We start from the raw sequence: 26,242 nt of genomic DNA on the forward strand, positions 1-26,242 counted from the left end.
AGGCTGGCTTCAGAGGCAGCAATTGAAGCGGGAGGCAAGGCACCAAGGCAACCAGTAGGCAAGCTCTCCCAAGTACCAAAGACCTAATAAAGAAATGACAAAGAATAAAAGTTTCCAACTCAAGAGATAAGATAGAATTCGCGGAACTGTCATAACTGGTCAACCAAGCGAAAATAAGCGATATTCGAAATTGCAATGTGAGAAAGACTGAAGAAGTTGTAAAAAATGGACACAGCCTGAAATCAGTGAGAAGGAAACTTGGCATAGGACAAACCAAGATGTATGCTCTGAAAGATAAGCAGGGTAATATCATCAGCAATCTTGAAGGTATAATTAAAGCAGCGGAAGAATTCTATACTGACCTGTACAGTACCCAGAGAATACAGGAGTATTCTATTCAAAAAAATAATGAACAGTATACAGAAACTCCTCCTATAACTATAACTATATAACTCCTATAGCATGGAACGGGGAAAAGCGGCAGGAGGGGATAGAATAACAGTCAATTTAATCTAAGATGGAGGAGACGTAATGCTAGGAAAAGTGGCGGCTCTCTATACGAAGTGTCTATCAACTGCAAGGGTCCCAGAAAACTGGAAGAATGCAAACATTATACTAATCCACAAAAAGGGAGACGTTATAGAACTAAAAAATTATATGCCCATTAGCTTACTCCCAGTATTACATAAAATATTTACCAAAATAATCTCCAATAGAATAAGGGCAACACTGGACTTTAGTCAACCAAGGAAACAGACTGGCTTCAGGAAAGGATACTTTACAATGGATCACATCCATGTCATTAATCAGGTTATCGAGAGATCCGCAGAGTACAATAAACCTCTCTAATGGCTTTCATAGATTACGAAAAAGCATTTGATTCAGTAGAGATACCAGCAGTCATAGAGGCATTGCGTAATCAAGGAGTACAGACCGCTTACGTAAGTACCCTGAAAAATATCTACAGAGGTTCCACGGCTACCTTAATTCTACACAATAAAAGCAGAAAGATACCTATAAAGAAAAGGGTCAGACAAGGAGACACAATCTCTCCAATGCTATTCACTGTGTGCTTGGAAGAAGTGTTCAAGCTATTAAACTGGGAAGGTTTAGGAGTAAGGATCGACGGCGAATACCTCAGCAATCTTCGGTTTGTTGATGACATTGTTCTATTCAGCAATACTGCGTACGAGTTACAACAAATCATTGAGGACCTTAACAGGGATAGTGTAAGGGTGGGGTTGAAGATTAATATGCAGAAGACAAAGTTAATAATAAATAACCGGGCAAGGGAACAAGAGTTCAAGATCGCCAGTCAGCCGCTAGAGTCTGTGAAGAAGTACGTTTACCTCAGTCAACTAATTAAAGGGAACCCTGACCATGAGAACAAAATTCAAAGATGAATAAAAATGGGTTGGATCTCATATGGCAGACATCGTGAGCTTATGACTGGGAGCTTACCGTTATCATTGAAAAGGAAGGTATACAATCGGTGCATTTTACCGGGGCTGACATATGGGGCAGAGACTTGAAGACTGACAAAGAAGCTTGAGAACAAATTAAGGACCGCGCAAAGAGCGATGGAATGAAGAATGCTAGGCATAACTTTAAGAGACAGAAAGAGAGCGGTTTGGATCAGAGAGCAAACGGATATAGATGATATTCTAATAGAAATTGAGAGAAAGAAATGGCGCTTGGATGGTCATGTAATACGCAGACTAGATAACCGTTGAACCATTATTGTAACAGAATGGATACCAAGAGAAGGGAAGCGCAGTAGAGGACGGCAGAAGACTAGGTGGTGCGACGAAATTAGGAAATTTGCGGGTGCTAGTTGGAATCTGTTGGCGCAGGGCAGGGGTAATTGGAGATCACAGGGAGAGCCCTTCATCCTGCAGTGGACATAAAATAGAATGATGATGATGGTGATGGTGGTGGTGGTGGTGGTGGTGGTGGTGGTGGTGGTGGTGGTGGTGGTGGTGGTGGTGATGATGATGATGATGATGATGATGATGATATATGCACAATTATAAGTTTAATGTAGCTTTAACACTTGGTTCCACCTAGGGTCTGCTTTCCACTTACTCTGCTCTTTCTCTCTCTTCAGTCTGCTGTGCAACATCTTCCTGTACGACGTGCAGCTGCCCATGTTTCAAGCTTCGCTGACCCTGGTGCCACGGAGGTTACGTTTTATGGACTACGTGATGTCAGTTCTGGCACCCCTAACTGATGCTGCCAGTGATGAGCCTCCATCGAACTCGTCAACAACAAACAACCACCGAAATGATGTGGCCTGTCATGACGGTCAAGTGACTTCTGAGCGCAAGGCAGCTTCCCGCCTTCTGCAGACTGGTGTGTGCTATGCCATGTGCTTTGGCCTTTCATTGCTTGAAGGAAAACAGTTGAATTGCACTTAGAAGTACTTCTTTTCATGCACCATTTTTTGCTACTCCAGGGGGAAATTAGTGTGCTTGTCACAAAAAAAAAGAAAAGATATTTAGTGTGAAAGAATACCTTTATATGCACATGTTCTCTTGCCATATGTCCTTTAATCTTTGCCATTTTCAAGTCATCCATTATACTTACTCTGCCTGCTGTGGGAAGTTTGACATGGAAATATATCCTCTCATTTATCTTCTTTCTAGCTACTTTCTTCTGCAAACATTCATATCAAAATAACTGGTGCCCTTCTTTTAAATCCTGACAATTTTTTTGTCTACTGTGGCACATAGCACAATTCTATTCCTTTACCTGGACTACTCGAAGAGTTACCCATTACTTTCATGAAAAGTCTTGATGAATAATTAGGTATGTAGCATTTTCACTATTTCACTAGGGTTGCTAATTAACTAGGTACTAATTTGATTATGAGACATCTGGCAATATAAGAACTGGAGCCAGTTAGCTTGCAAGGCGTATCCACTTGAAACATTTCTGAGGCCTGCACCAGTTTCAATATGTGTGTTCCCAAATTGTACAGCAAAATTTCTCAGATAACTACTATGCAGCTTAAGCAGGTACAGTTGTTATAACAAAGCTGCTTTACTGGTGTGGTCGCCTGATTTGAAATTTCTCCCAGTCTCCACTCCAAACTCATGCATTTTAAAGTGGATTGCTCGAAGCGTACCAACAAGCTGCTCCGCCTAGAGCAAACTGGCAAGGGGCATGTGCACACTCATGGCGGCACTTGGCACCTTCCATGCTGCGCCAGCAAGCGACCCTCAGCCTTTTCATTGCACATCCTTTTCCTCCATGCTGGGCTCATGCGTTATAAGTGGCAAGTGGCACTGTGGAAGTAGTGCGCAAAGTGCGCAATGGAACAGACAAATGTTACTCTGCGCTGCCTTCTAAGCGCCTGGCATGCCCAATGTCACCCAAACCAAGATGCACTACTTCCTCTGCGCTTGCCTGCGCACATGCATTGGTTGGTGCAGGCTTCGTGAACGTGCAGTTTGTGGGTTGTTTTCGTATATGTGCCTCACGTATGCTTTTGTGGTCTTCAATTGGAAGTGGCACTGCCAGTACCCGCACAAAAGTGTCTTACCTTGGAACAAAATGTTCCTTTTGAATGTGAGGTGGAAAAGGCCGACCAGCAGAAATGCGAAACTGGAAAGCAATGCGACATACCGCATTCAACGTTGTCAACTGTACTAAAGAAGCTTAGATTTAGGTGCACGTTAAAGAACCCCAGGTGGTCAAAATTTCCGGAGTCCTCCACTACGGCGTGCCTCATAATCAGAAAGTGGTTTTGGCACGTAAAACCCCAAATATTATATTATATTATTATTGTACTAAAGAACAAGGAAGTCATCGGCTTCTCAGCCAAACAAAAGCACAGCCATGATTCAAAGTATCCTGAAGTGGAGAGTGTGCTTCTTTCAGTGGCTGAAACACACCAGAAGTGCAAACATCCCCATGAATGGACCTGCACTGGCCACAAAAGTTGAAGCTCTAGCCCTCCAAACGGGCAAGCAAGATTTTAAATGCAGCAACGGCTGGCTTGAGTGCTTCAAACAACGAAACAGCGGGTCCTTGGAATTGATTGTTTGCGAAAGTGCAGGCATGGACTGTGACCCCAAGGAGGGATGGCGCAATTACTAGCTGAGCTCCCTACTTCAGCAATATGAAGGGAAGACACTTACCACCTACACCAGGTGAATCTCCATTGGGAGGCAAACAAAGCAAGGAGTATGTTACAGTCCTGTTCGGTGCAAATGTGACCGGTGAGGACAGGCTTCTTTGTTGTTACTGGGAAAGGCGATAGAGCCGTGTTGCTTTCGTAACTCAACGATGCCTAAAGACTGCATATATGAAAACAATAAACGTGCTTGGATGACTGTAGCAGTTTATGAAGAGTATTTGCCCCTCTTGGATGTTAGGTTCAAGGTAAAGCATTGCCATGTGCTTTTTGTTGCTCACAACTGTCCCAGCCATGGGAAGATTGACAATCTCAAAGCAATCACTTTGGAGATTCTGCCAGCAAACACAACCGCAGTATTGCAGCATGTGAATCAGGGCATTATTAAGACCACACAAATGCTACACCGCAAGAGCCCCTTGCAACACATGCTCATTGCATTTGATGCCAACAAGGGCTAAGGCATCAACCTGCTTGGTGCCATACGTCTGTTAAACCATTTATAAAAAGAGCTGGCACTTGCAAAGATTACAAACTGTTGTGCTCATGTCTGTTTTTCCCGGCCGCACTTAGGTGAGCCTGCCAATGATCACCAGATTTGCAATGATCACTACAAAGTTGTGCGCAGAATCATTGGCAAAGAGGTGGAAGGCAACTTCAACTCATTCGTGTCGGCTGACGCGGACATTCCCGCTGTCGCCGCATTTAGGGATGCCTAAATAGTACTCAGTTCTCGGTAGCCCCAATGAGGACGATAATGTGCACCCTTGGGATATACTACCAACAGTGCCTCAGACACAGGAGCGCTCCTGTCTGTTGTGAAACAAAGTTTAATGCACAAGCGGCAACCATGACCTCATGCAGTGCCTGAACAAACTATAGCAGGCATTGCTTGCACACAGCAGAAACACCCGGCAGACCTAGCTGAACACCTTTTTTGCACCTCAATAAAGGTTTGCTTCCTTGAATATCTCACATTTATACCAGTGTCACACAGCCACGTTCAAGAGCCTGATCTGTATCGAAATTCTTGACTGTGATTGGCTCTCTCCCACAACTTGTACAAAGGAGCCAGTCGTGATCAAGAAATTTTATCCCTAGTATGGTTTAATCACGATCGAAAATGCATGACGTGACACCTGCATTGGACTTCTGTGAAGTTGTGCTAGTTCGGCTCTGCTTTCTTAGCTTTAAGGGGTAGTTACTTTTATCGAATCACCGCTTACATTTACATTTTTTTGCCGTCCCATTCACTTCATTATAACGAGGGTTTACTGTATTTTGTTTGACAAAGTCGTGGCAAAAATGACACATTTTGGCATGGGTTTGACAGCGATTATTTAAAAACTTTTGCTAGTTTCCAAATTTGTTCCAAATAGGTGTGCCTTGTAAACGCACTCCATTCAATACATCAGTCACAACATGTGGCCTAAAGTGATCAGTTAAGTTTTTTAATGAAATGTTGCTAACAGCTACACATATTGATTGATTGATAAATCTTTACATAGAAAAGGACTGGCTCAAAGGCCTATACAGGAAGGGGAGTAAATAGAAGGGAAGGGAGATAAATGATGGCCAATATCCACCTCGTGCACAAAGTCCCAGAGTGACAGCAGTGTTATGCTACATATACATAATGTCTTCCTCTTCAAGTAATCTGCCTCAAGCAATATATTTTTGCTCCCTGCTGCAGTTAACGTTATGGTTTTCTGATAAGAGGAAGAAAACAAACATGGTATTTTATGCAGTGTTTTGAAATGTATTTAGGTAAGGTCAAGAAAGAACACCTGGTGTACATACAGACGATTTTTAAAAGTTCTGAGATAATTTAAAAAATGACCCTTGTATTTCTTACAAGAAAAAAAATGTTTTAATGTTTGAATAGAGACAGTATTCTAAAATTTTTGTAAAAATGAGATAATGAGAACATTTAAAAACCTGGGAATTCTGGGATACAAAGTAGTATTAATATTCTGGTATTCAGGATTTAGAATAACACTTGATATATTACATACAGGCAACATTTTCAAATTCTAATAAAATTCTAAAATCTGGTATTTCTTATATACATATATCTTAAAGATCTGATAATCTGGAGACGAGCTAAGGAAATGTTATATTTCTTACAGCCAGTATTTATATATTCTGATAAGATTGAGATAAAATGAACGGGGGGAAAACACCTACTGGTGTCTTACATATGTGAGGAGTATCAAAGCCATGAAATAAAGGACCAGGCAGTGGTGTTGAGATGGACCATGTGCATTTTGCTTTGTCACAGTCTGCAAGTGGATCCTGGCCAGTGTGTCTCAGTCCCCAAGCGCGGCTCCTCCAGAAATCTTCAGAGTAGTCCCCGTGGTGAGTGTCCTGTTATACACCTGGCATCAGAATTTTGTGCATCATGGTATTGGTGAGAAGTCAGATTTTACCATCTCCTATGCAAGCTGCCAGGAGTGTGCAAGAGGTGATTGAATCTTGATTGTGAGAACACCACAGCACATGGAAGCTGCATAGATAAAAGATGTTAATATTACAGTCAATCTCGGATATATCTAACCCAGCATATTGAATTATTGTCCATATCGAGCAGTTTTAACATCCTCTTGGAATTAATTCGCAAAAGTATAGCACTATACTACGCATATATCGAACTCACGTTCACCGCCATACTCAATGCACAGGGCGTTTCACTTAACTCAAACCAAACTTTAGAAATATTTAAATACTACGGCCAGAGAACCAAGGTAGTGTCATTTGCCATCGCCCTGAAGTACTCAGATTATTTTTTGCTTTCCACCTAGTAAGATAGTCTTTATTAATTAATCAACTTATCAGTTATTTTAATTAGATTAAAAGTGTCAATGAGAAAATTGTTGAGCAACATGGAAACTCCTGATACAGCTTTCTGTTGCTCAATACGTGCTACATAAAAGTGTTTTTCAGAGCATGAAAGAAGCCCGCGAATACATGCAAAGTACCTTGAGCGGCCAGTCACGTGTTCCAAAAGTGGGCAACATGTGGCAGCCCTCCCTGAAACGCTGCTTTTTGCAGCTGCTGGCAGACGGTGACACAAGTTTATGCTTGTGCCGTCACGGCAGCATCTCGCATCACTATAAGCGCAGACAAATTTGAATTTTTTTCTTAATAACCAGGCAATTAACTGTGCCAAGTGTTATACTATGTAAATAACAGGCTTCAAAATGTAATCTTTATGCAAAATATGAGCAGGAACAGTGCAACAGTGAGCGCAAAATCTTTTTTCGAACATACGCAGTGAAATATGCAGGAAGCAATATTATGGTAGGGAAAAGTGCTAATGGAAATTATTATGCTAGCTATCGTGGTGGCTTGCGCAGTGGATATGGTGGTTTGCTTCTTATCTGAAGGTCTTGGGTTCAACTCCCTGTGGCCACATTCTGGTGCAAAATGCAAAAGCGTTCAAATAGTGTGCTTTGGGTTCCTGTTAATTATCCCCAGGTGGTTTAAAGCAATCTGGAGCCTATCACTAAAGTGTCTTTTGTAACCCATCAGTTGCTCTGGAATATCTAACCAGTTCATGCTAGTTCCCTGGGAAGCAGTAACTAGTGTGAACACTTTCACTCCCTGTTCTTGATTTCTATAAATGCCTGTGGTGGAACCCCCTTTGTTCAGTGCGCTTAGTTGACAATGCTTAAACAAGACAATGCTGAAACAATCAAGATCAAAATTACACACTAATTTTGTGTGGATTTTAGTGTGAAATAGGAGCAAGCTGTGTACTGTCAGTTTGCAATCATGGAAACCTATCTTTTCTTTCTCTGCTCTGCCAGATGAAGCAGGCAGTTTAGCCATTTAAAGGAGTGCTGACATGGAATTACCTTCTTTTTCTTTTCTTTTCTCGTGTTCCTTTTTGTGTAATGTAAAGGTCCAGATTCATTAAATGATAGGAAATAGGAAATATACTGTCAAGCACCAGAGTGTGCTAAATACTTTACTGTCATAATTGTTTCTATGAACTAGTTTTGGTTTTTGTACCCAGGCAGTGGATATGTCATGACATCATATAATGGCTGGCTCCACTCCTGTGATAGACATGGCTGCCATATGTAAGTGTAACCAAAAGAAATGTGCACAGCACTTCAGCTTGTTTTTTATGAGCAACACGACCAAACCTAGCCTTATTGCTACATGGCAACAGCAAACATCGCTCAGTGTCATGACATCATGATAATTTCGATGATGCCAGACCAACCTTAGTTTTCCAGCCTTTGTCTTGCTTAGTGTTGTCATTCTGTTGGCGGGAAGTGGGTAGTAATGTCTCGAAAATGTGCCATTGCTCAATAATGTTGCCATACAGTTAAAAGCATTTAAAAAAAAGGATTTAATATAAGACTGGTCAACCGAAATATGTTGCATGTGTAAAATTTTGCAAGAGCTTACACTGGCCTTTTTGCAAAATAGGTTAGTTGCATCATGTAGTGCATAAAAAGTGGTACCTAACCAATCATTGCTCATTTTGTTATGTTCTAATTGTCATGTGCTGGAACTTCGGATGTCCTTGAAAGTCTTTTCTTTTTCTGTTTTCTTTTTCTGTTTTTCTCTTGGAAGCCTGTTTGGTCTGTGTGACCAAAACTAGGGTATTTCAAAACAAATAAACATAGAAGGACCTGTGGTTCCCAGAAGTCTGCAGTGACATGAGTCAGCATTGTAGTCTGGATGTGGCCTTCTCTGCAGTTGTGCCAGATGCAGAGCGATCAGACGGATGAAGAGTTGCAGAAGGATTGTGCAGTTGCCCTAGCACTTCTGGGCAATGCCTTGCTGCCACCTGAGAGCATCCGGGCTGCCCTGACCACCATAGGCGAGGTATGAGCATTGTGGGTTATTTGTACCTAAACTTGCAAACAGTGTGCTTAAAGGGACACTAAAACGCAAATAGTAAGTCGACGTAGATTGTTTAAATACCACTCCAGAAATCTCGCCACGCTTGTTTCGCACCAAGAAAAGACTTAGTTTACGAGAAAATTGCATCTGAAGGGTCCGAATGCCATTTTCAAAATTCAAATCTCCTGCCACCCAACCGGGGAAGTGGTGACGTTGAATACGCCATCACCACCCTTTGCTGTTGTTGGTGAGTAAAACGGTAGCCGACAGATGGCGGTACCGAGCCAAGATGGAGTGGTAGATTTGCCGCGTCAGCTGCTTTTTGGTCAAGTGGCATAGACCTTCTTCCGTAAGCGGGATAGCTGAAAGTGGACGTGGAGGAGCCCGAACCGTGGGACTAGAAATGAAATAGACTTCATACTCTGCGCTAACCCTGGCATCATACAAGATGTGGACGTGCTCAGCAAGGTGCGCTGCAGTGACCATAGGATGGTAAGAACTCGAATTAGCCTAGACCTGAGGAGGGAACGGAAGAAACTGGTACATAAGAAGCCGATCAATGAGTTAGCAGTAAGAGGGAAAATAGAGGAATACCAGATCAAGCTACAGAACAGGTATTCGGCTTTAACTCAGGAAGAGGACCTTAGTGTTCAAGCAATGAACGACAAACTTGTGGGCATCATTAAGGAGTGCGCAATAGAAGTCGGTGGTAACTCCGCTAGACCGGATACCAGTAAGCTATCGCAGGAGACGAAAGATCTGATCAAGAAACGCCAATGTATGAAAGCCTCTAACCCTACAGCTAGAATAGAACTGGCAGAACTTTCGAAGTTAATCAACAAGCGTAAGACAGCTGACATAAGGAAGTATAATATGGATAAAATTGAGCATGCTCTCAGGAACGGAGGAAGCCTAAAAACAGTGAAGAAGAAACTAGGAATTGGCAAGAATCAGATCTATGCGTTAAGAGACAAAGCCGGCAATATCATTACTAATATGGATGAGATAGTTCAAGTGGCAGAGGATTTCTGTAGAGATTTATACAGTACCAGTGGCACATTCGACGATAATGGAAGAGAAATTAGTCCAGAGGAATTCGAAATCCCAAAGGTAACGCCGGAAGAAGTAAAGAAAGCCTTGGGAGATATGCAAAGGGGGAAGGCAGCTGGGGAGAATCAAGTAACAGCAGATTTGTTGAAAGATGGTGGGCAGATTGTTCTAGAGAACCTGGCCACCCTGTATACGCAATGTCTCATGACCTCGAGCGTACCGGAATCTTGGAAGAACGCTAACATAATCCTAATCCATAAGAAAGGGGACGCCAAAGACTTGAAAAATTATAGACCGATCAGCTTACTGTCAGTTGCCTACAAACTATTTACTAAGGTAATCGCAAATAGAATCAGGAACACCTTAGACTTCTGTCAAGCAAAGAACCAGGCAGGATTTCGTAAAGGCTACTCAACAATAGACCATATTCACACTATCAATCAGGTTACAGAGAAATGTGCAAAATATAAGCAGCCCTTATATATAGCTTTCATTGATTACGAGAAAGTGTTTGATTCTGTCGAAACCTCAGCAGTCATGGAGGCATTGCGGAATCAGGGTGTAGACGAGCTGTATGTAAAAATACTGAAAGATATCTATAGCGGCCCCACAGCCACCATAGTCCTCCATAAAGAAAGCAACAAAATCCCAATAAAGAAAGGCGTCAGGCAGGGAGATACGATCTCTCCAATGCTATTTACAGCGTGTTTACAGGAGGTATTCAGAAACCTGGATTGGGAAGAATTGGGGATAAAAGTTAATAGAGAATACCTTAGTAACTTGCGATTCGCTGATGATATTGCCTTGCTTAGTAACTCAGGGGACCAATTGCAATGCATGCTTACTGACCTGGAGAGGCAAAGCAGAAGAGTGGATCTAAAAATTAATCTGCAGAAAACTAAAGTAATGTTTAACAGTCTCGGAAGAGAACAGCAATTTACAATAGGTAGCGAGGCACTGGAAGTGGTAATGGAATACATCTACTTAGGGCAGGTAGTGACTGCGGATCCGGATCAGGAGACTGAAATAATCAGAAGAATAAGAATGAGCTGGAGTGCGTTTGGCAGGCATTCTCGGATCATGAACAGCAGGTTGCCATTATCCCTCAAGAGAAAAGTGTATAATAGCTGTGTCTTACCAGTACTCACCTACGGGGCAGAAACCTGGAGGCTTACGAAAAGGGTTCTACTCAAATTGAGGACGACGCAACGAGCTATGGAAAGAAGAATGATGGGTAAACACTAAGGGATAAGAAAAGAGCAGATTGGGGTAAGGGAACAAACGCGAGTTAATGACATCTTAGTTGAAATCAAGAAAAAGAATTGGGGGGGGGGGGGGGGGCATGGGCAGGACATGTAATGAGAAGGGAAGATAACCGATGGTCATTAAGGGTTACGTACTGGATTCCAAAGGAAGGGAAACGTAGCAGGAGGCGGCAGAAATTTAGGTGGGCGGATGAGATTGAGAGGTTTGCAGGGACTACATGGCCACAATTAGTACATGACCGGGGTTGTTGGAGAAGTATGAGAGAGGCCTTTGCCCTGCAGTGGGCATAACCAGGCTGATGATGTTGGTGGCGGTGGCGGCGGCGGCATAGACCGTTTGGGCATTCCGCGACATCACATGGAAGTTGAATTCTCTGCTACTTGCAGTTTGTGTTAGTTTCATGAGCCAGCAAAACCAGCGCAGCACTACGCAATAACGAAACTAGTCAAATGCGAAGACGTTGGCAGCGCGGAGTCGAGTGAAAATGAAACCTTTCAGTCGCTCGCATCATTGTCAAGGGTAATTTCAATGAGTTCTTTTTTCTAAAGAATGAAATAGAACTGGACAAGCAGCATTTTATTTCATCTTATAATGCTATACAAGGATGTTTTATTTCATCTTGTAATACAATACAAGTATGTTTTTTGCAACGAATAGTTGAGTACTAGTTACAGAATTTAACTGAGGAGTGCTTTCATCATCAGGCAAGTACTTGAACGTCCCGGGGAAGTCTCTAACCATGTCCCGCATTTACCTCAATTACTTTATTATTAAGGCTCTGTTCACAATTATATCGACGCCTTAGAGGTTCTCGAGCACTAATGTATCACTTTAGCTTGACTTAATATTGACTTTAGCTTGACTTAATATGCACCGCGTACAACAGCAAAACAGCAGCGTATGCTACCCACAGACTATGTTATTTCACCAAGCCCGAGGGTTGGTTCAGGGCCCCTTTAACTGAACCTAATTGTGGCAGGCTGTGACTAAGGGTCAGTTCAACAGTGGTCAGTGTGTTCAGGTAATTAGCGCATACTGTCGTTAGAGAGGCCAACATAATGTTTTAACAGTAATGTGGTCCCGCTGCTTTTACTCCTTTGTTGAAATTTTTGGAATTAAATTTGTATTTCTTACTATAGCAGCATGTATGATACCAACAAATGTATGTGTTATATATCTTGGAACCTGCTTGTTTCATGTTACTTGTATGCCTTTCTCTAACAGCTATTGTAGTGATTCTGTTTGTCAGTATATCTGTCCGAAAGCTTCTCTGTATTACTGGTTATATTTTGTTCCCTCCTACGTAATGCCTTTATGGCGATGTAGGTACTCTGTAAATAAAATAAATAAATGTGCATACTGTGTTGGCTTCATTTCTTCATAGCATGGTCAGAGGGGTGGCCAAGTTATGTTGAAAGACAACTGGATAGAATTTTTCCTAATAACAAACTCAATTTATTTAGTTTCTTTCCTGAATGTTATATAGCACACTTTGAGCTGTACTGTGTTGAGGTTGCTACATCCCATTGAACCAGTAACTGTGTCGTCGTTAAAGTGCACAAGCTTGGTCATTGGCTTAGTGTGCGCTGGGAATGAAGCAAGCATTTCCTTGGAAATGTCACCCTAAACAGTGCCACCTTGTGTTGACATGTGCAGGTGATAAAGAGCCCACACTGGCATTCGCGGGCAGCCAGCTGCAACCTGCTGCAGTTCCTGGTGTTCACCAACCTGTTTACCATGCAGAGCTGCTCTGAGTGGAGGGACACCGTCATAGGGCACACGCTGGCCTTGCTTAAGGACGAGCGCCTGGAGGTGAGCCTGTCTGTGCTCAAGAAATTGCTGTGCGATACACTGTATGGGGAAGCAATAAAGGAGAATGAATAAAAATTCTCAGGATCTCTTATGCTATTCCTAAGACGAAGGCAAAAGTCCAAGTGCCTATTCAATAAATATGGACGCATGAAGGGCACATCCCCTTTAATTCGCTTACTGTACTTTGCTTAGCCATTCCTCTTAATTCGCTTACTCATCCTCTTAAATCACTTAGTCATCCCTTGAAGAAAGGGGGTTAACCAAGGGGCCCGATTTTTATTAGTCATATCATGAAAAGCCAACAAACACTGACACCAAGGACAACATAGGGGAAATTACTTGTGCTTAATAAATGGAATAAAGAAACGATAAATTAATGGAAATTAAAGTGGATGAAAAAACAACTTGCCACAGGTGGGAACCGAACCCACAACCTTCACAAAATGCGAAGGTTGTGGGTTTGGTATGCGAAGGTTGTGGGTTCGGTTCCCACCTGCGGCAAGTTGTTTTTTCATCCACTTTAATTTCCATTAATTTATCGTTTCTTTATTCCATTTATTAACCACAAGTAATTTCCCCTATGTTGTCCTTGGTGTCAGTGTTTGTTGGCTTCTCATGATATGATTAGTCATCCCTTGTAATTCTGAAGGTCGAGGGTATGACTTCCACCCAAGGTTGTGGGTTCGGGTGCCTTAATTAATTATCCCTTAATTAGATGTGTCTTAATTAAATGTGCCTTCATTAACACTGAATGTTGTGGGTTCGACTCCGACCAAAGGTCGTGGGTTCAACTCCCATCAAAAGTTGTGGGTTTGTGGCCTTTTTGTACCGTTCATGTTGTCGATGCATTTTCCGCTCAAGATTAGACTGACTAATGAGACATACATGCAAGGCTTTTGCCTTAATAACCAAATGAAGCAAACAGACAGTAAAACCAGGGAAGTGTACCGTATTTACTCGAATCTAATGCACACTTTTTATCCAATAGAACGGGTCAAAAATAGCATGCGCGTTAAGAATCGAGTTTGACCCTAGATCTGCCTTACCATATTGCCATCGGCATTTCAAAATGGCCGCCTCGCACGCGCTTCGAGCCTAGCTGCCGTAGCTTTTTCCATGTGCTGTAGTACGTGTGCTTTGGCAATGCTTCCTTTGGCTTAGGTTAGTGCACCTTCTGTCTTCCCGTTTTCTATGTTTGCGCTATCAATGTGGAAGTGCCGACTGCAGTGACATGCCGAGTTCATCACGATGCCGCAATTAAAAGGAAAGTGATCATGTGTGCGGAGAGGAACTGAAATCGGGCCGCATCACGGGCGTTCGGAGTTCCCAAAACATGCTTGCAGGACTGGCGCAAGCAGGAGAAGCTTTCTACTCCGGCGGCTGCTATGTACAGCGCGGCCATGCGGCCCCTATCTTGAAAGCGATCTGCGATGGAGACAAGACTCTACGCACCTAAGCGCACCGTGCTTGTTCTCGTTTTGATAAAGAGTTTCCGCGGTCGTTGCATGAGACGTGTTCCCGCTTGCTTATGCACGTGATACCATGCTTGTTAATTTAGTTAGTAAGTGAATGTTTAAAAGTTTATATGGCCAATAAAATTTGTATCCTTACTTTTAGTATAGCTGTCTACTAATTTGCTATCGTAATCAATGCTTTGCCTTTTGGGCAAAACTGCGACTTCTTTTATTTATCACAACTTTGCTATATTGGGAGTAAATCTTTGTTTTTCCAAATGAGAGAAAGTTGTATTCCTGTATGAAAGAATGAGGTGCATAGTACTGTAAAGGACTTTTTTTTTTTAGGCCGCGGGAACATGCGCACATTAAAATCGAGGGCGTGTTCATTTTTTTCATTACACTCAAGGGTACATTAGAATCTAGTAAATACAATAAATAAAACTGGCTCTTCTAATGTGAAGGCAGAGTTGCAGTTGAAACTTGCTGTAAAAAAGTTATTCCAACACAAAAGTACATTCATTATATCCAATATTTGCTATAAGCATATCTTTGTTTTACGCTGATATTGGCATAAAAAATTTAGGCAGACTTTGTTACATCCAACATTCTCGTTATATTGAGATTCGACTAACACTGAAAAGGAAAATAAAAGTGAAAGAAAAGACAACCTGCTGCCGGTGGGACTCGAGCCCACGCCCTCCACATCAGCTGTCCCTCATCTACTTTCTTAAGTATTTGTGTCATAGATCTACCTTTGAGAGGTCTAAACAAGGCCACTCATCGCCGTAGCGATGGGTGTGAAACATTTCATAAATTGCTGGCAACGCGTAACATGCAAACTTTGAAACAGAAAACTGGCCAGTAAACGTTCTTATGCTACCTCAAGGCTGCCAGGGTTGAGACCATTACTACCCAGGGATCTCTCCTCGATCAGGACAATGAATAGAGAGTTTTAGAATAGGGGCCCCAAACGTTTTGGGGCCCCAAAGAAATAGCGTCGAAGCCACTGCGCATGCGCAAGACGCAAACTCCATTTGGGTTTTGCGTTGGGAACGCTATTTCACCGATTTAGCGGGAGCCCAAATAGCGGCCCCAAAAGCTTTGCGTCGGAAAACATGGCGGCACCCATCGAAGCGACGGCTCTAACCTAGCACAAAACTGGGCTCGATTCGCAGTAACGCGTGAAGTTCGCAAGCTAGTAGAAGTGAGTGCTGTTATCGCTTTCTCTCAACTAGCGTGTGTTATGAAGATTGACTCATTAGACACCGCTGATTTTGAATTCAATTGTGGATTTTATGGCTCGTAGGCCTAACACGGCTAAGCTTGGCTGGTGAAGGCTAGTAAAGTTGGTTTGCTCAAAACTAAGCGCAACTAATTGTTTGCTGCTTACAGAGAATAACCTCTAAATTGTAATTAAACGCGAATACACGCAAGTAAAAATTATTATTCCTATCATAAAATGGTATAATTTATTTAATTATTTCTAATAGTTTTTCTTTGACGCCGTAGTGGCGCTGTCAGCGCAAGACGCTATCCGCAAACGTCAAACCCTATTCTAAAACTCTTCACTCCTACATGCCGCAACGCTAACACCCGCAAAGCTCTTTGGGGCCCAAAACTATTGGGGCCCCTATTCTAAAACTCCCTAATAAGACTTCATATAAATGCACATACAGAAACACAACTGTAGCTAATGAAGTTCATTTGCATTTCAAGTGCTTGTACAAAGTACATCATGACAAAGCCATGGGATGCTTGCTATCTTTTAGCTGAGTTTAGGAAACACGCTTATGTGACAGCAAGAGTGGATGGTGTAATTATGCATATGAGACCGTCAATGATTTGTTGTTTATGCCTGAATAAATCTTGCGTATATTTATTTTTACAGGAAATGATTATGGCAAATCAGTACTGTGGAAGCCCGCAAGGTGGAGAAAGGGAAAATTGTCATCCACTCGACTGTAGGATGAAGCTACGAAGAGAACCCATATGGGTCTCTCAGAAACCTGGGCCCCGATTTTGTAGCGATGCCTTTCCTGATGCTAATGCCTTTCGGTGCTTTTCGTGTTTATGAGTGGTCAAGTGACACTCCACTACTGAGCAGAGCATCAAACAGGGCCACTTATGAAAGCAAAAAGCACCAAAAGGCATTAACATAGAAAAAGGCATCACTATGAAATAGCGGCTCACTGTCAGTTTCCTTTGTAGCTCTATGCAGCAGTTGGTTGGAAGACAGTTAGTTTTTTTCTGAAGATTATTATGGTACACCTGAAAAGAGAGAGAGAGAAGAAAGGGAAAAAAGGCCTATTCATAGTCATTGCAATGCGCTGTCAGATGCCCATCTCTGCTACATGTAACATTCTGTTTTTGCCCTCCTAACCAGTCATTTATAAATCAGCTTTACATTTTGTGACTTATATAATGATATCATGCCACATGATATACTTGAGCCAATGGAAGAACAAGTTAGAATTGAAATAAGGTTAACGTAGGGGATGAGGCAAGTACACCTGCCTTGGTGGCACAGTGGCTTTGCATTGGGCTGCTAAACCTGAGAGGGTGAAGGACCACATCCCTGCCACAGCGGCCACATTTTGACGGGGGAAAAATGCAAAAACCCCTGCGTACCATGCATTGAGTGCACAATAAAGGACCCCAGGTGGTCAAAACTAATCTCGAGTCCCCCACCCCAACGTGCCTCATAATCATATTGTTGTTTCGGCACATAAAACTCCAGTAATTTCATTTGAGGCAGGTGCCCGACTTAGCATAAGTAACTGCAGATGAAGTTGTAACATGTGGTCAGCTTTGTAAGGTTTTGCAATAACGGCAAAAACGCCATCGCAAAGTACTGCACAAGTGCTATACACATTTACATTGCAAGCACTCCTAGTTCTTCCAAGTACTTGTGTGAATTACATATGATTTTGAGATTTACAGGGACAGTGAGTTAGCAAAGCTGCAGCAAAATCTGAAAGAAGGGATGGGAAAGAGCAGACAGCCGTGTCTTAGATCTGCGAGGTAGATTGTTCACTGTGTTTTCTGTGAATGATACTCCTTGAATTTCTGTGGAGTTTACTGTCCTTAATATTGCTACGGAACAGCTAAAAATCTACCAGTGTGCTTCTGCCGCCGGGGGTAATGCTACGGAACAGTTATGTCATTTGCCAAGAGCAGGCTTATCATGATTGAAGGGACGGTGAGGAGGACGACGATATAACCTGGCAAGAATTGTTTGTTCTTGGCAGGGCTACATGCATATGCGCTTGTAAATATACTTTTATATAGTCATTCCTGTACTTTATACGTAACAATATCACTGTCACTGTTATGTACAAAGGTTTGACAAGAATTTCAGCTTTTTGTGCGAGTGACCACCAGGGGACTGAGAGAGATGACAGAACAATTCTATCCCAGGTGCGGGAGACGGCAAGTGAGACCCTTGGAGGCTTGCTTCACTGCGAGTTTCTCAAGGTGACCGATGGGCTGTTGGTGAGTTATTGTGCCAGTATTTTTCTATATTTTCAGATGCTATGTAGTCGTCTTTTTTTTTTCTTTGCTGCAATGTGATCTTGTGTTATTTCTACAGTACTGGTAACTGAGCAGTGCACAAACAAGCTTGCTAGGCCCTTTCAGATTTATCCTTTATATAGGCGACATTGCATAGCTTGTTGATTTCCACTTGTTTATTCGTGCATTAATGGTAATAAGTATTGTGATAAGTTGTGACATGTAATGGGAACTTCGACTTTCTGTGTCTTTCTATGTGTATGTGTGCATGTAAAAAAAGCTGTGTGATGTTTTGATGTGTAAGTTATGACAATATAGATGCTATCACTCCTTTTGCATGGGCAGTTCTCAGCTTTATTAAAGCTTAACTGTTTGGCAGAGGTATCAAACTTCAAGTGTGCTTTAAAGAAGAAATCTAGCAGCACTTTACCTGTGCTGTTAAATTGAAGGAAATATAATTGCAAGATAGATGTTTTCAATGAGAGTGACCATGTGGGCTTGTTGGTTGTTCACCTTGAAACAAGCGAGTTGCTGTGCGAACAGGGAACTAGGACATGAGTCAATACGACTTGTTGTTGAGCGAGCTGGTTCAGACTGCAAGGAAATAAATGGACTGTGCAGAATTCAAGATGTCCTTGTCTTGAATTCCGCGCAGTTCATTTATCTCCTCGGAGGACATCAGAAGTGTGTTTATTCTTTTGTGCCTTCTCGTGTCCTTGTTCCCTGTCTGCACTACAACTTGCTAATTTCAATATAGTTTCAAATTCTTAGCATTTTTCTACAAAACAAAGCATGGATTTGTTCAAAAGGTCTATTCACGTTTGCTCAATTTACCCCACCCCCCCTTCACTCTCCCTCTGGAAACCATTAAGGGAATGGAATGAACTGTACATGATGTCGTGACTGTCATTTCCGGTGACATATTTGTTTATTTAAGTGACTTTTTGTAAATGCTGTGTTGGTGATACATATTTGCTACTGTGTAATATGTTTCTTTTGTTACTTTTTGGTTGATAACCTTAACTTTTACGTTTGATCAATCTCCCCCTACCCTGCTCTCCAATACAATGTCATCATTTGGCACACTGGGTATGCAATGAAATGTTAGTCAATGTAGCAGGAAACAACTGTTTCCCGCTACATTGACTAACATTTCATTTCATTTCAAGTGATAAACAATGGTTGAACAAGAGCTTTGAACAAGAACAAAAGCGCTTGTCTTTGTCCACCTTTCTTGTTTCTGTGTTTTTGTCTCGCTAAGTTACTACTTCAATTATGGGAAACCAACTAGCCGAATACTAATCAACTTTTCTAGAACAAGAGCTGTTTATGGAGCCGACATTCCAACAAGGAAACTTGTCTGCTACAAGGCAACCACTGCATTCCTTGACACTGCGGGCGGGTGGAGTAGGGGACAGATGGCATTGCTAATCATTGCTTTGTTAAACAAAGAATTGCGGTATTTTGGTGCAGCATGTGCAGGTGACAGCAGATGCACAGATCCTGGCGTATGATCCATTTTATTTCCCACTTTGATACATGCCGTGGTTGTCACCTTCTGTTTGTTTCGTTTCCTTGGTGAGAGTTCTACGTATGGTTGCTATATGTACAGATAACATATCCTTAGTAATAAAGCTTTAATTGAAAGTTCGCACTTGTGCTTGTCTTATCCCTCTTGCGTTCATGGTTTCTGCATACCAGAAAAGTTTGGTCATGGGATACCAACTAGCTTGATCGCTCACATTGTCTGAAACAGTAGGTATACCCACTTGGTGCTGTGTGCCTGCAGACCCATTCTGACATGTTTTATGTGCATATGTAGGCGGTGTTCAAGGCCCAGTGCATGCACAAGAAACGGACAAAGCGGGCCAGAAGTGGGGCACGAACGCCGCTGGAGCCGTGTGACCTGATCGAGCGCCATGCGGGCATCCTGGGTCTGTGCGCGTGTGTTAATGCATTCCCTTACGACGTGCCGCCCTTTATGCCCGAGGTCCTCGTCCTTCTGGGTGACCACCTCAACGAACCACCGCCCATTCCGGTATGCACCCACGATTTTGGCTAAAGTTGATTTAAATGCATCATGACATACTGTGAATACAAAAGCATTTATGTGTTTGCACATGTTCAGTATTTGAAGATTAATCCAGAACCTTCCACTACACTGGGGAGCTTTGGGATGTAAAATGCCAATAATTGCTATTGATAACCACTCACTCAATCAGTCTATTCCACTACCTACTGTACTTATTCGAATGTAAGGCGGGGTTTTTTCCCAGGATCCCTATCCTCGAAGTCGCCCCCTGCCTTACATGCAAGACTGATACATTGTCACTAACAACGGTGGCTTCAGTGCCACATTTCCAGGAATGCAGATTTAGATGGCAGCTCAAATTGTAGAAACTAATAAACCTTGGTGGGTGAGGCAGCACTGTATTTTTTTGCAAATAACCCGTACCAAGAATTACAAAAATTTAACGCTAAAGGCAGAGTGCCAGTTATTGTGAATTTCACCTTGAAGGGTGCGTTCATAGCAGTGCAGCGCGCACTGCCGTAAAGTCGCATCATAAGGCAAAATTTGCAGTGCCAGCAAGTGACACCTCAAGGCGAAATTTGTATATGACCTGCACCGATTATTCCAGGGGCTTCAGATTGCTCCGTATTTAGGGCAGGCCTCACCAAGTATGAATAATTCATTGGCTACTCTATATCGACTTATATTTGTGTGGATACTTAAGTTCTTTTTCTCAGGTCCCTCAACTGGCACCCTTGCCTTATACTAACCATGACTGCCTTATAGTTGAATAAATATGGTCTATAGCGTAAACAGGCATACTTAAGTGACACCCCAGAAATGTAAGGTTGTTGGAGGGGTCCCTGTAATATATATTGGCATGAATATAGAGAAGTGTATCATTCAAGAAAAATGTGAGTTAACATGTTGTCGGGAACATAGAGTAATAATGAAATTAAGGGTGCAAATGTGAAGGATGCTGTTTTATTCACATATATTGGAAATAGTCGTACAAACACTTCGAGTCATGTTTAAAGACCTCGTATCTTGGGCTAAACTACTCCAGAATCATGTGTCAACATATGAATATGAAAAGAAACTGAAATTTGTCCTTATCCTTGGGACTGGTAATGATTAAAAAAAATAACACATTTAATACATAGTGACTTGTGTTTTTCTCTTAACCCTTTGAGGGTCAATGACGTAAATATACAGCGCCATGAACAAGTCCAAAAATGGTCTATGCCGTATATTTACGGCGCCGTCTGTACGTTTAAAAAGCACACCAATTTCCAAACATTTTATTTTCTGTCATGTGCTGCCACTATGTGGGAATACAGGGAATTTTTTTTGTGCACCTCCCTCTCTCGGTTTTCGTTGCACGGTTTGTTTTAGCGCTAGTTTGTTCCCACGCGTCTATATACTTCCGCTCGCGCATTGGCGCGCGCCCGGTTGGGTGGCGGTTTGGGTTTCGTTTTCGCGGGCTGTTTCGGCTTCTTGCGCTTGCAAAACTGATGGCTATCTCATTACTAATCACTCAAAGGGTGACTGCTTGTTTCTCACTCGCTTAGTGCTCACAGGGGTGCGCATAGGAAGGATGCTGCTGTGTATGCGTTTCCGTTGCTGCTTTTCTTTTCTTTTCTTTTCCTTTCTTTCTTTTTTTTTTTTTTTTGAGACTCGTGAAAACTAATTGCCTCTGATTGGCAATAAGATGACGATTAGTGGAAGTTTGTCACATGTTTTGCTTTTTTGACGGGCACACAATCGCACAGTTTTCTTGAGTGCACGCACCTACGCAGTTCGATTACACCATGGGTGTACATATTAATGTAAGAGCAGGAACATTTGAGTCTTGAGAAATATTCTTGTGTGCGCATTTTCAGAGCCCTGAACTATAACAATGCATCAAGTTTTTTAATCTTATAAGTTGCAGTAAAATACGTTGTGGGGCTAGTTGGTGCATAGCTTTCAATAGATGGTAAGTTAATAAGTTGATTTCCTTTTTTATTGATGTTATTCATGAATGAACAGTACATATATACCAACGCAAAATATTTTTTTCTCGCTTTGCAGTCACCCTAGAAAAATTACAGTGAATTTTTTTTTAAAATAAGTCCCTAAGAAGAATCAGAATCTGCAATAAAAAAAATATCGACCCTGGGCGGTCGCATATGGCGAAAAAAATCGACCCTCAAAGAGTTAAAAGCTTCAAAAAAAATTTACATTTACCTCTGCTTTGTTCATGTGGGAATTTTGCAGTGAGATTGAACTTTATGGCCCTGTCATTCAATATAACACTTTGCACTTACTTGCCTGGTCCTCAAAGGCAATGCTTTACCAGACAGCAGACACCATTTGTGACCAAGTGATGTCATAGCTGTCATGTTCCAGGTACCATTTCTGGCAAGAGGCTTAGACAAAGGCAACTTTGCATTTATCTTGGGCAACATTGTTTGACAATACAGGCAATTAAGTAACAGTGCCAAGTGTTATACAATCTAGATGAGAAAACACTCTCTTGCTGTGAAAATTAGCAAGAATAAAGAGGTGGTAAGCATGAGAGCTTTTCAAGTTTCTGTAGGTGAAACACGAGTCAGTGCACAACCAGCCACAACAGTTTAGGGGGCGTGAGTTCGACAACAAATGTCAATTCCTGCTCTTAAAGCATGGTGCGTTTAATTTAACTGATCAGTGCATAGGTCACTAATAGCCCTGTCATATGGGCACCCGTGAACTCCGTTGACATGAAACTCCCTAATAGAGATTTATGGCAGTGGAGTTGCGGCCGTGTTATACAGCACAACGCAAGCTTTTGACGGGCGCCACATGGGACAGAAATGACGCTGCTGCGCTTACTTCTGCATGCAACTGCTTACATATATAGTCGCCGTTAAAGGCAGTTTTTTTTTAACTCTTTATATAATCTAATAAAGTCACAGTGAGAAAGTTTGCTGTATGTTACCATAAGACTTTTTTCAACCATAGCGAAGGTGAAAGCATTGCTGTACACACTGCACTCCTGCTTTCGTACGGGGGCAGCATGGGCGTGGGAGTCACATTGTTTGACTGGTGCGCTTTGAGTTGGGATTCTTTGCTGTGTAATCGTGTGTGTATGTGTCTTTGTTGTGAGCTTAACTGCTTCCAGATGAGTGATGAAGCATATAAACAAATTAAATGACGGAACGTTTCCCCATGTGGCTTGGTGAAGCATTAATGTAAAGGGTGCAGGCGCTATGTCCTTAAAAACAAATTAAAAACTCCCATTACATGGTGCATAAACCAAGGCAAAAAAATATAATAGTAATATTTTAAGTGAGCCAGTTAAGACAATTTTATTATCGTGGTCGCAGCTGTAGCTATCTGGGAACTAGAGTACTCTGTCCAGCCGTAATGGTCATTGCCGAACTCCCTTTACCAAAATCTCCATTTAACTTCCTTGGCGGAAAGGAGATTGTGTGATACGGAGCAGAGCTCCTTAGACGTAAAGGCGTAGGAGTTTAATAGAGTAAGTGGGTGCCTATGTGACAGGGGTATGAGGTTAATACATGCAGGAGCTCTGAATTTAAAGCCATGTGCGCAGGCTTTGTGACAACAAGTTTTTTTTTTTTTTTCAAATTGTGTGTCCCATAGGCTTTTGTGCCCAACCGCGCCTGTGCCTTTTGGACACATGACTCAGTGTTACTGCTTTATTTTTTCTTCTCATTGCCGAAGGCCACCATCAAGAAGACGCTGTCCAACTTTCGACGAACTCACCACGACAACTGGCGTGACCACAAGGTCAAGTTCACCGACGACCAGCTGGCGGTCATCACAGACCTGCTGGTTTCGCCCAGTTATTACGCCTAAGATGCCCGGCCACTCATCCTCTAACACACAGGACTGGCCCTCAAAAGTCGGAGGCATCAGGGCACTGTATTCATTTTGTGTATATGCCAAGTGACTCTTTTTATTGCGAGGCCCGGGATCAAGCACAGTGGGTGATTTAGTGATAAGCTCCATCTCGCGGCCGTAGCTGTGAGGGAGTAGTGTGTTTTTATATTGTGCTTCATATTGAAATTTTTTTCACAAGAGTGAGTGTGCATTATCTGTCTTTCAAGAGACTCTATAAAAAAAAAATGTAGAGTAAATTAAGGCGAGCAGTGTTTTCCTTTTTTTCTTTCTTTTTTCTTCTTTCTTTTTTTTTTAAATACCGGTGGGGAATCCTTCATTGGGGCTGTTGTTATACAGACATAAATAAAGAACTTGTTTATAAAAAATATGCTGGTGCTTGGACTCTCGTTGTGCAAGTTTTGTTTGTGAGTAGTACCTGTGACACACTACATAGTGGTGAAAAGTTGAGCTTTGTAAGAAACACTTAAAGAAAGTCTCAGTTGATGCAGCAGGTGCAGTTTTGTGTCCAAAGGGAGCAGTGCATGTCCTGACATTGAGGAGAGGAATAAACTGTGTTCATGTCTGCATGCCTTAGGTGTTCTATTTTTTTTTTTTTAACACATTGTGTTGCACTTTCTTTTTATAGAAAGTATTTTTCAGAAAGCTCTGCACAAAATATGCAACTGTAAGCATACTGGCAAACATTAACTGCAATTTTTTTCACAATGGTGTTAGTCAAACCTCAATATAATAGACACTGATATAATGAATTATCATATATGTTAAAACAAAGTAAATATAGCATTTCTCACCAATAACAATGTACAATAAATATATGGTCATAATGAATATCACGTAAAGAAGGCATTTTCTTGTTGGATGCAAGTTTATTATGACAAGGTTGGACTGTATGGCGTTATCTTTTTTTTATCCGTAACTCAAACAGGTATTTCAAAAAATTTCTTTTCAGGTGGCATCCTGAAAAGTGGTGACAAATTCATTCAGATCCCCGCGCTCAAGTGGCTATTGTATTTTTAAAGAGCACATCCCCCTAAAATTGCTGGCTTGTTGGCAACGTGTGCTGATCAATTTGCTTTTATGAGTGTCTGTGTAGCTGTGATCAGTAAGTCTGTAGAGAAAATTTGAAGGCAATGGTTTGTCCCATTCAGTTTATTAAAATTGTAAGAAGCTATATGGAATGACCCCCTCTATGCAGCTCTGAGAAATGCTACATATCCTATAGCATCGCACATGTAATGCGAAGACATGGGATTGTTCTCCACCTTCAGCAAGTTGTTTTTTCATCCACTTTCATTGCCATTGATTTATAATTTCTTTAATTCAGTTAGTAAATACAAGTAATTTCCCCTATGTTGTCCTTGGTGTTTTTGTTAGTTGGCTTCTCATGATACGATACACATCCTATAGAATTTTTTGCAAGGGTAGAAAACTAAATTGCATATAAAATTATTTTCAGTATGCCTGCTCTCTCATGACAAAAATGCACAGACGCCAGTGGCCCATTGTGGTGGAGCCACCTTCCCAGCCTGCCTGTCATTGCTAGAGCATGAAAAGCTTTTGCCATGTGTTGCCACCGCTTCTTTGATTGTATCAAACTGTATGAGTGGTGGCAACAAGCGTTGTAAAAATTGTCACCTTAAGTGCTCGTCTACAACTGGGACTTGCATTGGCACAACTTGGGCTGCCAGTAGCCACGTTCTAGCAAACAACACAAGAGTTGGGTGCCAGCAATATGGGTGCTGGACACATGGCTTGGAAATCTCGGAAGTGATCTTGCAAGATGATTCCTGGTTCAGCAAGGTTGTAGTATGGTACTGACACATTTAGAAGGATTCATGGTGCTTCAGTAAAGCCGGGAAGATGTCTATCGCATCTAAAGGGGACGGTCCAGTAATGTCTTTTGTTCGTTGCTGTATTGCCTGGAGGAACAAACAGGCATTTTAAGTTGGTTGCATGGCTGTAGATCGTCTTCCACTTGCTGCCTATCTCATACTCGCCATGCTAACCACTACTGCGACCTTTCAATATGTTGCTGTTTGCTCAACCAGGCACTGATCGTATGCAGTTACACGACTCAAGAAAATGACGACTGTTCTTTAGCAAAAATCTAGTTCCATATGAATGGCAGAACAACATGCATGGCTCAGTGTGCGGCAGTAAGAAAACCTGGAACCATGTGCATACACACGCTACTGCACAGAGATTGCATGAAAATTAGGGATTTCTAGTGTAGCAGAGGCATGATAG

The 26,242-nt window shown here is 42.0% G+C and overlaps 1 protein-coding gene across 1 annotated transcript in view; it reads left to right on the forward strand.

Annotated features, from left to right (window-relative positions):
• Positions 1 to 24,364, forward strand: part of LOC142588482 (proteasome activator complex subunit 4A-like) — a 122,921-nt gene extending 98,557 nt beyond the window's left edge. Inside the window, exons 34-40 of the mRNA XM_075700264.1 lie at positions 2,108 to 2,352; positions 6,420 to 6,496; positions 8,852 to 8,980; positions 12,971 to 13,126; positions 18,001 to 18,075; positions 19,916 to 20,131; positions 23,816 to 24,364. Coding sequence (XP_075556379.1) covers positions 2,108 to 2,352; positions 6,420 to 6,496; positions 8,852 to 8,980; positions 12,971 to 13,126; positions 18,001 to 18,075; positions 19,916 to 20,131; positions 23,816 to 23,950 — 1,033 coding nt within the window. The 3' untranslated portion in view covers positions 23,951 to 24,364. The remainder of the gene's footprint in view (positions 1 to 2,107; positions 2,353 to 6,419; positions 6,497 to 8,851; positions 8,981 to 12,970; positions 13,127 to 18,000; positions 18,076 to 19,915; positions 20,132 to 23,815) is intronic.
• Positions 24,365 to 26,242: the final 1,878 nt, after the last annotated feature.

Source organism: Dermacentor variabilis, chromosome 7 (assembly GCF_050947875.1).
Source record: "Dermacentor variabilis isolate Ectoservices chromosome 7, ASM5094787v1, whole genome shotgun sequence".
NCBI classification, from domain to species: domain Eukaryota; kingdom Metazoa; phylum Arthropoda; class Arachnida; order Ixodida; family Ixodidae; genus Dermacentor; species Dermacentor variabilis.